This window comes from Manduca sexta, chromosome 20, assembly GCF_014839805.1.
Source record: "Manduca sexta isolate Smith_Timp_Sample1 chromosome 20, JHU_Msex_v1.0, whole genome shotgun sequence".
NCBI classification, from domain to species: domain Eukaryota; kingdom Metazoa; phylum Arthropoda; class Insecta; order Lepidoptera; family Sphingidae; genus Manduca; species Manduca sexta.
The window spans coordinates 13,967,175-13,979,299 of record NC_051134.1 but is presented as its reverse complement, the minus strand read 5'-3'; the positions used below and the strand labels follow the sequence as shown (position 1 = coordinate 13,979,299).

The window sequence follows — 12,125 nt, the reverse complement described above, 5'->3', positions numbered from 1 at the left end:
TATTGTGTTTATGGTTTAATCATATGTAATTAACGTAAATGAAAACTCGTTAAACCTAGAAATATTAATGAGCCTTCATTACGTTGTAGTGCAATATTATTTAAATCTTTGTTGCTGAAATATAATTTCCTACAATATTTCCGGAACTCGTAGCATATAATAAAAGGAGCAACAGGCTACGGCGCGCTTCGCCAGACGTTTTTATCGATGAGAAGTATCATTTGTAATTTACTCGCTGTCCGTTGAACAAAAACATGCAAAAATATATCGCACATTTTTACCAGAACCGTCAACGGACCCTTTGTTGGAACAACCAGTTCGTTAACCGTCAAGTTAACTTTGCTTTCATTGCGAATGTAGTAGGCTTGTGCCTAAACCCGCAGGCGGGATTGGAAATTCATAAAGTAAATCCGTTTTTGTCTTAATTAGTTACGTAGTAGTTTAGAGCGGGCCCGAAATGTTTCAAAAGATCGATTTGCTGCTAGTTTGTCCAAGCAAGTTTCTTGGTCTCAGTTACGGTTTGTTAGAGAACATTCGTGCAATGTTCTAAGCCGACGCGATGTTCCATTGATATCTGAAACAGAATCTGCGGTACTAAATAAACGCGCAAGCGTTCGCCACTATGCTACTATGCCTAAGGGCGTGTAATTGCAGATTTATTACCTAGATATTAAATAAGGGTGATATTTACTCTTAATATCAAAATATGGATTGCTTTGTGACTGCTTCTGTGTCTAGTTTGAGAAAGCGTTAAAAGGAATATTCAACATTGTTTGTTCTTGTTTAATAACTAGGTACATCATTTAAATTAAAGCCAGCTGAACAGACTACGTTCCTAGGATTAATTACATTTTATTACATAAAGCCATGTACGGAGGATAGAGTTTTATACTAAATGAGCCGTCTCATAATTACAAGGCTTTCGCGAGATATCTTTATTTATATTTCATCCTTCATCTGAATCATGTGTTTTAAACAATTTTGATTAAGATTTACCATTTGACATAACAATATAACAAATAGTACAATGATAAAAGCAATGAAATGGTAATTGCAATTTGACTTATAAACTGTATTGCGTTCCAAGCGGCTTTACCTACATATTATTATAGATTCCGCGAAACGTGTTTAATTATTTGCCAACGCAGCGCTTTAATGTCTAAAACAAACATGCTTATAATATATTTTTCATCAAAGTCATGACTACAACTGATGGTAAGTGGAATGGAGACTGACGAGGGATGATTATCCCTTGCCAGTTGAAACAATTATGCCGGCCAGTTTGATAACAAATATCCACTAGTATATAACTAAAAATATTTTCTTCATCATGTATTGTAGTTATATCTATATCACTACATAGTATAAAACAAAGTCGCTTTCTCTGTCTCTATGTGTGCTTAAATCTTTAAAACTACGCAACGGATTTTGATGCAGTTTTTTTAATAGATAGAGTGATTCAAGAGGAAGGTTTATATGTATAATAATAACATCCATTAAATAGTCAGCATTGCACCCGTGCTAAGCCGGGGCGGGTCGCTAGTATATTATAAAACAAAGTCCCCTTATCGGTCTGTCTATGTGTAATCGATTTTCTCAAAATCTACTGGATCGATTTTTATGAAATTTGGTATGGAGATAGTTTAAAGCCTTAAAAAGTTTATAGCCTTCTTTGCATCCCGGAAAATATGTTGCGGGACTTTTATCCCGGACACATCTTCACGTGGGCGAAGCCGTGAGCAAAAGCTAGTTAACTTATAATTTGCACTCTCTACTAAAGTATTGTCATCAGGCAAAAGGGCGGTTATAAAAAGTAACCCAAATCATTACTGCAATATGAAAAAGTATGTTGTGCCACCCTCATATTGGTATGATAAAAGTAATGACCCCACGTTGGGGAAAAAGGAGGTTTGTAACTTCATATCAGTAAAAACTTGAGAGCGAAATACAGGGGACAATCCCGTGAATAGCGATCGGTAATTAGCACTGAATAACATTATACTCATTGTTATAAAAGACCGGATGCATTAACATATAAATCAATATTTATTAAGAATTTCTTAGTAAGATAGCTCCTAGTAATGCGTCGTTTTATTTACATCAATGGGCGAACCCATTCTTGTATTTCTGTTTTAGAGTAAACTAACGTTAGGTAGCTTTCACAGAGCGTTTTTTGCGTATACGTTACGGTAAAATCCATGCATTCTGCGATACTTCAGTTTACGATTGGCTAAAAAACCTTCAAATTCTCTAGTGTTAGCAGTATTTCTGTGGCAGATCACCCACTTGTTTATCATGTTCCTATATAATATACAATGATTTAATTTATATATTTTTACAATAAAAGTCAGTGTTTTATTCTTATAAATACTTACACATTATTTATCAGAAAAAACAAAAAACCACCGTCTATCTTTTCCACAAAACTCACAGAGTTCGAACAGTGTTTAGAAGTATTTAAGTGCTATTTCAAAAATAGCTTCAAGTGGATCATTAATTAAATTTGGCGTTTACGTTGCGCGTAATGAAATTTTAAACAGTTTAATAATAGTTCTCACACGAATCACCTTAACGCTCACTAGCGGATTGGCCACTAAACGCTGTAAGAATAACAAGCTAGCATAAACGGAATTTTAATTTCACATAAGCGGCTTCAATGATGTGCCGAAACTGGAAACTAGCACACATGTACGATACGCGTAGCATGCTCTTAGGCTAAATATTAATAATTACACATAATTAGCAATATCCTATAGATTATTCGAAACTGATATTATCATATTATCTAATAAACGGTGATGCCCAGTTAGGAGTGAAACGAACTGTCGAGATGAATGTCCGCAGGTTCAAAACCCAAGAGCCGCACTTCCGACTTTTCTAAAGTTTTGGGAGTATTCGTTTTGAATTATCGACGGTGAAGGAAAATTTAGCAAAGAAACCTGCATACCTGAGAAGTTCTTTGTAAGAATTTTGGGGCTATGTAAAGTCTGCCAATCCGCACTAGGCCAGCAGGGTAGACTAAGACAAAATGACGAGAACGTCTAATGCCTTTCAGTAGTAGGGGAGGCCCATGCCCAGCAGTGGGACCGTATACAGTACAGGGTTCGTATTATTATATTATCTAAATTAATAAAATTTATCCTTTAAACGTGTTTTTATATACTCTGAGTAATACAGAGTTCAAAAAACGATAAAAAAAAACTATTAAAAGTGCTTTACACCAATCGTAGATTCATATATAGGCTTGCTTTATTCCTGAAATATGCACAGTAACTTTTATTTCTCGAAAACACCTTCAAAAGAGCAAACAAAGAAAAAGGGTTATATTTTCGACCACAAACCCTAAGATTTTATGCTATTCAAAAAACCTTTCACTTCGTGTCGCGGTCGATTATTACTGATTGAAAGTGTGCAAGAGAATTGAAATTGCCGGTCGCGTGGTCAACTCCCACTTAGAAAAAAATATGAAGATCACAAACCTTTATAACGAATAGTTAGTCGCAAACCAATTGTATTTAAATGCGTATAGGATACAGGTGAAAATTGAAATTGTAATCATTATTATGCCATTTTATTTGAATGTATTATGGCAGTTAAAAACAAAATCTTGAGTTCAAAGTTATGCCTTTTAAAACTGGATTCAATGAATTTATTGTAATCTTTAGCTCGAGGCGTGTCAGTCAAGCTTTATGCGAGAGAACTTTTATATTCTCACTAACTTCTGCAGAATACAAAGAAGTTCTTACAATTCATCTCACAAAGGATTAGTTAAAAAGTTGTTAAAAATATTTTGACTTTGACGACTGCTCGTACTGATACTATTGGTATTTAAATTCCCTTTTAATTTGTTACAAATACGACCTAAATACTCCTACGATCGTCATGTCCTTGCCCTAATCCTATTCCAATGTGGGACCAGCATATATATGTATGTACATTTTTAAGTATAGTGTAGAAACATCTCACTTAATGTTTCTGATTGGCAGATTTCTTGACGTGATCGGCCTTTAGGGGATCCATGCTCCAGCAATTGGTTTTGGGAAATCCATACAAGGTGTTGCACCATTTAGATATTGAAACTAGGACCTTTCAGTCCACAGCTCTATCTGCTGCCACTAGACCGAGAAGATGAACCTAAACATTTGAAATCTATATTTAATAGGTTTTAAAATGTTTTATTTAACGGGTTGGGAGTCCCTAAAATTTATTTATTTGTTACATGTAACATATCTTTACAGGCACCTTAAATCTAAAACAAAAACTGTTTGAGGATTCCATAAAGTGTTTTGTATTAGTGTAACATGAATATAGTTAAATATTATCAGTGTTTCTCATCATTACGTAAATTGGTAAAAGTACAGGAAAAAAACATGATTGTAAACGAGCACCAACACGATACGTAGCCCCAAATATAATCATTTATTGTCAATATTCAATATCATATCGGCCGAGTATCCCAATTTGTAGGTTATCTCGGAGAGGCTTGTGGATTATTCTAATAACAGTGAAGCCTGAGAAAGGCTAATATAGCGAAGGAGAAATGCTGATGTACCAACTACGTCCGGTTTCAATATCTACACGATATCGTCACGTTATTGAATATAGAATTAAACGCTATGCTGTTTTATTTAGGTTTCATTTTTAAATTTTCAGATAAAAGTTATTTTTATGATAAAATAAAACTGAAAAAAAAGGTTGTATGAACGTAATTGTTGTATTTGTTTATGATATATTTTATATGAGTAATAATTTTTATCTGTTAAATAAATATCGGCCCACAACGCCAGTATATTTTAATTGGTTAAACAATATAATAAAAATTTCCTCTTGCATCTTACATTCCTCATTAGTCAAATCTTTAAAGAAATTGGAATTTATTAATTTTGTTTACGGTTCGCTTAAGATCTGAATATAATAAATATGATTATTTACGTAGTTATTTCGTTCAATATTTAATTATATTTACAATTAATGTCAAAAAAGTGATTAAAAACTAATTTAACATTTGATGTTATCAATTCTTGGTGATGTCCCACATTATAATGTAAATAATATCCAAAACACGTATTTTCATTTGGTTCATATTACAGGCGCAGTAATAATAGCTTGGAGATTCGCCAGTGAGACCGGCCATTGTTTACATGCTTCACATTAAACAAAAGGTTACTTATAACACCACCCTCGATATGAAAATACTTTTATGTCGAACGGTGACAAATCATTCGCAATAACTAACCGGAGGTTAACATTCTACGAGCGATTTACCATGTTCCCAACCCATACGAGAAGTCATGTGAATCGGCTAGCTATAAATTTATTTACTCGCCTCCTAGTTATATGTTTGATGTGGAAAATCAATTTCGACGCAATCCTAAACAAACGTTGGTGTATATAAATCAAACACTAGAGATCTGAGCGGCTGCTTCGAGAGTTGTGAAAGGCATTGATTGTAGTATTCGCATTTAGGTCCCCGATCCCCAGGAGACTTGTATTTTCATAAATATTTTCTAATGAAAACGACATCGGAATTATATTAAAAGCTTTCGTTGCAGTTTTTTCTCGGAATAATTATTCATATTCTTCTTTGTAGTGTATGACATATAATATATTACCATAGTATATAATATAATACCATAGTATTTGTATGGTGAAATCCAGACTCCGCGTATAATAGGGCTTTGAAGTGGAATAAGTATTGCACAAATAAAACGAATATGCCACTAAAATGTAACCCTGCTATGACCTATAACTTGTTTTTGTGGAGGTAGTTTATTTTATGACCGTGACGTCAATAGGTCTAGGTATTATACGGAACGACTATTACAATAGCTATGTTATACATATACACATGTATTTCATCTAAATATTTACGTATCAAATCGGGTAATTTGCCGATGCTCCAACAGCGTAAACAATAAAGTTAAATCCTAGCCAAAATTTATATCCTTGTTTGTTTGCAATTTTTGGACGAATCCACAAAGTTTGGTGATTTGTTTTTATCGTTTGCTGAGCAGACTGTAAAGCGGTGTCCACATAATGTAAGTGCATAACTAGTTAGAAAAAATATTTCGCTCACTCGTTGCTGGGGTAATAAGCTATTTCAAATAACTGTAAACTTTTATTTATTCCATTTTCCCTTTTATACGAATTGTTGTGTTTTTCTTTGAAAGCTTGGGAGAAGTTGAATTTACCATAACTAACAAATGTTAGAAAAACTATACAAGCGTTCTTTTAGTTTTACAATAAGATAAATCAAATGTGGATTTAAATATTTTCGAACAATGTTATATTTGTTCCAGTTTAAAGAAATAATATTTTCTTTGACGAGATATTCCTCTCTTTATAATATAATTTGTCATAATATTGTATGTTTCGGAATATCCCGGAATCTAGTTTGTAAAAATCTGTCAAAGTTTTAATGTCTTATTACTATTAGCTTCTGCTAATTTCTGCTTTATGTGCAAACAATATTATTATATCACAGTGAACTTCTACAAATTTCGAATTTTAAATAGACATACTTTACATTTTATCTGTAAATTGTGATGTTTAAATTTTTTGGTAACTTTGATTAAACGAATAATATTATTGATATTAGTTAATAATTTATTATAAACTGACGGTTGTAATTAATAATTGTTGAACCTTTCAACAACTGTTAATTAATCATGAAACTTTGTTTAGAGTACTTAATTTTATGTGGACGAAATATTGACAGCTCGTCGCCGAGCTATTTGTCTTATTGTCGCGCAACAAGTTGTCAGTGTCTGCTCAGAGCCTTGCCGTCGCCGCTGAAAAAGCGCAACAAAATATTTGCAAACATCAATATAATGTGTTTTGTCGCGCGATTTTATTTCCAATGCGTGCTAGACATAATATTATAATTTAAAATTCATCAGATTAAAACAGAACTTACAGACTCCTTATTTGAATATAGCATTAGAATAGATTTAGATTTAGAAATGCGTTATTATTAACATTTGAAGTTAATAACAGGTTTTAAACTGATTGAAAGTGTGAAAAACATAGATTTTATTGCTATTAGATGCAATTTTATAGTTTGATTTAGAAGATGTCTCGGTGTTTTTTTTTTTTATAAAAATTTATACAGTATCGCCACTTATGGTACCCATTATAGGGATTCTATGGGAATCTCATCTTTGAAAAGAAACTTAAAATCTCCATTGTTTAAATGAGCTGGCTACGCTCAGGATACTTTATAATTTCTATAGATGGACCCTTAAGATATATTTAAAATCTACCATGTATGATCCAACTGATGATATTCTTTTTGTTAACATAAATGACAGAATATCGAGTTAAATATATAATTTGTAGTATAAATGCAGAATGTAATCATTAAATAGTTACAAAAGGTAAATTTTGCTAGATACGACTGATATAATATAATGGAGTCTTCCCTATCGGCGTAGTTCGTAGGTCCGTCGATCTTGTTACTCCTGTAGAATCGTGGTAACTTATTTAAACTGACTTACTAATAAATCAATCCGACTAATGCGCTGGCTTAGTTTTATATGTGTAGACTAATTAATAACCATAATAAAATGTGTGTTTCCTTTAATTGTTACTTATTAACTGAGTCCATTGGTGTGATTATAAAATTTAGTCGATATTAACTTAGATGTGTTCTCACCTGCCCCGCTGCAGTATCCATAGAAATAGGGTGTGGTAGCCCCTTTAGGCGAGGTCTCGTGAACTAATTCTACGCTCCAACATGTCGGAATGACGGCTAAGCCAACATCCTTGTTCGCAGTTCGGCAGGAGAACGAGCGCATGATGCACGACGCCCTGCAGGTGGGCGTTTTAAATCGCACCCAGTCGTCGGTGGCATTGCGCTGACGCCGCGCTACTCGCCGCGACCGCGGCTCGATAACATCCGACCAGCGGCCGCGCCCCCCGAGGAGCCTGTCGAGCCGGAGCCCGGCCCGCCCGGCAGCACCGACGCCGCCGACGACGCTGATGCGGCCGCAGCATTGTTTACGGCGCACGACGGGCCCGCCGCTCTTCGGTACGAGGTGAGCCCCACCGCCGCACCATACGCCGCCAGCACCACGTGAACCCTGCCGCTGTCTCTCGGCCTGTTCCAATACTACCGTGTCGACGACGGATATACGAATTGAGAACGCAAAAGTAGCCGGTAGCCGTAGCTCCCGCGCGTAGCTGTGCAGAATAGCGCGGTATGTGAACTGAACGAAACATAGACTTAAGTTGCTCGTTTGATATTGAGTGACGAACTGGATGTATAGCTAGATAATGTGGTAATGTGAATAAATAGTCAAGATTGAAAATGTTAATTGTTGAAATGTATCGGATAGTTTGTAAAAGACAAATGTCTATAATCCACAATAGTTATTGTAATATTAATAGTCCTAACAACAAGACCGCGTGTGGAACTAAAGGAAGAAATTGTATTAACACTTTGAAATTTAAAATGTTTGGATGCCTAATAAGGTACTATAAATGTTACTGTTTGTAACGACGATTTTTGGTGATTTTTACCAATGTTTAGATATTTACGTACGCACTAAGTACCTATGGTTACATAATTTGTAATACATTCATATGTAAACGATAATATCTTACGGCACAATTTAAGCGGTAACGCATAGGCATTAAAATAAGAACCAAGCTAGTCCACAAAGAGATCGAGTCGAATTTCTTTCTTTAGTTCAGATATAGTTTCAATGTCGATGTTTACGTGGCGCGTGCCACGATAGTAACAATTAAGAACAACGCCTCGAATATCTTAGAGGCAGCATCGTATAAATGCCTATAATTTTATTATAAGAGCACTCTGTTAATTAAATACTCTGATCACAAAACAATATATTTATTACTATCGGTAATCTTTCTATATATAATATGTATGTATTTGTACCAAATTGTAAATGTAAACTGACAGTCTAACATTTTTTAGTTACATGTGTAACACATCAAATTGTGAACAAAACAAAAGAGCTTTTGAAACTGCGCTTAATATCTGTTAAAATAAGAGCTTTGTATAGTAGTTGTAGATATTATTCTTATGTGGTACGACGAGAATAATCTTGTCGGTAAATAGAACCGCAAAATCAGTGACGTACACTCCAGTGGTTTTGTACAATGGCGGTCAGAAAATTGTTACCTTACTAAACGCGTGCCGGACACCCTCGTTCGCACCGGACTTATTGAAGTTCACTTCACGTTCTCGCGTCCGGCCAAACCCATAGTGTGATAGCCATGAATATTTTAAAACATAATTTCCGTTCTAACGTTTTCATTTCATATAACTATTATGTTTGTTCTTTTTGTAGTTTTTAAATACAGTCCTTATGATTGCATTTGGAAACATATTAGTTTGACTGCTATTGAACAAACTAACTTTGATGCATTTTAAGCACTGATACAAGCGGTTAGGTAGATTATATTATTGAAAATTGTTTGGTGTTAGTTTACTCGTGCCCGCGACTCGAACATATTAATGTTATTTTTATTAGTTAACGTCAATGGAGAGATTAGTTTTAAAGCTTCAAAATTTTATAAAAAGGTTTGTCACCCATATGAATAAAATCGCACATTAGAACCAATTTGTACTAACGTTGTATTTATCAGTTTTTATGGACATAGGTTCACAATCATTTTCATGGCTTTCTTCTCACATGACATTGCCTTCGTGGTATAAAACGTTTATGTAACATCTTAAACGATGCCACCACATTAATTAATAAGCTTGTCAGGCTGATATTAGCAGACAAATGTGACAAATGATCTTAGATATTAATGAGCACTCCAATATATTTCGTAAGCAATCTTTGTATGACCTATTGCTGTGCATTTATGATGTAAGTTATTCGCATATTTATTGTTATATCGTTACAGTATACGTATTCAGCTACGAAATGCGAATTCTTTTCGCCATCGAGCATTATTGTCAAGTGGCTCTGCAATATTGCTAGTTTCATCAGTTTCAAGTAAATACGTATATCAATATGAGATTGAAAACATTTCGTGCAGGTACGGGTAAACTGCAAATTATTTCTTGCTGAAGACACGGCGATGTGTGTCCGTGGAGTTTGTGACATTTTTAAATATAATTTAATACACAGAACAAATATAATCTTGGTATTGTTTATTAAAATATTTGCTGTAATATTGAATTTGTTTCTATTGTGTGTCGCTGTATTAAATGTAATATATTATAATGAATTTCATTTCAACGGTAGCAAACGTTTGGGACCAAAAGCATTGTCTCTTCGTTTGGAATTATTTTTATTTTGTTCGTATTGTTATAACATAGAACGTTTTTGAGGTGGAATTGATCGATAATTGTTAAATGTTACAAGTCGTGTCTTCTGCAGGACAATATATAGAAAATATTAATGTTCCGTGTAACGAATGTTATTATATGTAATTGTATGTTAGACAAGTGCGCCTGATGTGTCCCACACCTCGAAAATTTTCTAAAAGTCGCCATAAGTAAGTGTTTTAATGTTATTTTATTTTCTTTGTTTATCTTCTATTAGTACGTAGATATAATGCATCCAAAATAATAATCACGAGCTTTATAGTCAGTAGAATTATAAGACTACTTACTAATCGAACAGCTTAGCGTGTAAATGTTGCTACATACATATTATAATAGTGAGGAAAATTTTCCACGTGTGGGCGACTAAGCTATCGCTCTACACCTAGTTACGAATGTGTGTATCGACAATTAAATATATGTGAATTAGTTTAATTGCGATTCGCATCCCCTCCCATCCTAGTGTGATACGGTATGTTACGTGTTCAAATGTTATCGTTTGATTATAATCTATATCTAAGGCACGGGATTCATGTATTGTGTGTTTAACGGATTACTCTTTATGAAGTGCGGGTCGCGCATATTCAATTCCGTTGCGACAAATTTAGTTTCCGTCGCCATTTTGAACTAGCAGATGTCGCAAATGACTTAAAAAATCGCTTTAATGACTTCCATTAAAGGATTACTTATTTCTTTTCCGTAAATGTGATTGCGGATTAGCAACATAATCTCTAGAGCTCGACAAGACACAATACCGATGGCTCGTACTGTTTTCCAGCGTATGTGCTTACCGAACTTATCCGGACACATTCGTACATGAATACCGTGCTTAATACATCGCCTTCGAGCGAGCACTGTCAAAGCATTCATTCGGCTATACTAGAGATCAATTCCATATATATAAAACAGGACCTATTAACATAATTAGTGTTAGAAGAAAAAAATACAAAGAATTTTATAGTTGTTTGTTGTAAACATCAGTTTTAATTAATCTATTTTACAGAAAAAAATGTTTAATAAAATATCTTTATAAAATAAATTTCGTTTTCATTTTCTTTGTCGATTGTTATCCTTTTATACGAAATGTCGAAGGCCAAAGTTGATATACAAAGGGCCGTTTCCTACAGCTCGGGCAGAGAAAAGGTTTGCTTTGAAAAGGTGGGGGTGAGTAGCATTCCTTGGGAGGCGGGCTCGCAAGTATGCGGCTGTGCCGATGCGCCCCGCACTCTGGCGTGAGCCGCTTGTTACATGACAACAATTTGCACTAAAAGCTTGCAATATTCCAAGATAACATTAGCTACGTAATTGAGATATTCGAAGAACTTGTTTCCATTAGCTACGGCATTTCTATAACGACGTCGAAATGGAGCAGATCTTCGAACGTTGCTTTTGTTTCGGATTGCACAACTCATTTTTATTCCGAAGGTTTTCTGCAGCTACATGATTGCCCGTATGAGTTTAAGGATGTATACGATTAAAATCAAATAAATATGTGATTATAGTACATAAAATAATAAAAAAGTCTCATCATAACATTTAATTACGATATAATTGCATAGATGCATCATTAGAAGTCCTCTTATATTTAAGATTTAAAATTAAAAAGTTAGATATGTCTGGAATGTGACATACCTACGTAGGTATGTGTGTATTTTACAAATAACCTACTACATTGTATACGTGATTCATTAATTCAAATTTAGTTACAATGATCTGATTTACGCTTACATGAATTATGCTTATCATTTGGTTCAATTGATGCAAATAATGTTTTCCCACAAATCAGTTTGATTATTCAGAAGGCAACATTGTAGGATACCAA

At 34.3% G+C, this 12,125-nt stretch overlaps 1 protein-coding gene across 3 annotated transcripts in view; it reads left to right on the top strand.

Annotated features, from left to right (window-relative positions):
- Window positions 1-11,342, top strand: part of LOC115456410 — a 105,605-nt gene extending 94,263 nt beyond the window's left edge. For all 3 annotated transcript variants that reach the window (XM_030185462.2, XM_030185464.2, XM_030185461.2), the window contains one exon: window positions 7,775-11,342. In XM_030185462.2, the coding sequence (XP_030041322.1) occupies window positions 7,775-7,860 (86 nt within the window). In that variant the 3' untranslated portion in view covers window positions 7,861-11,342. The remainder of the gene's footprint in view (window positions 1-7,774) is intronic.
- The last annotated feature ends 783 nt before the right edge of the window (window positions 11,343-12,125 follow it).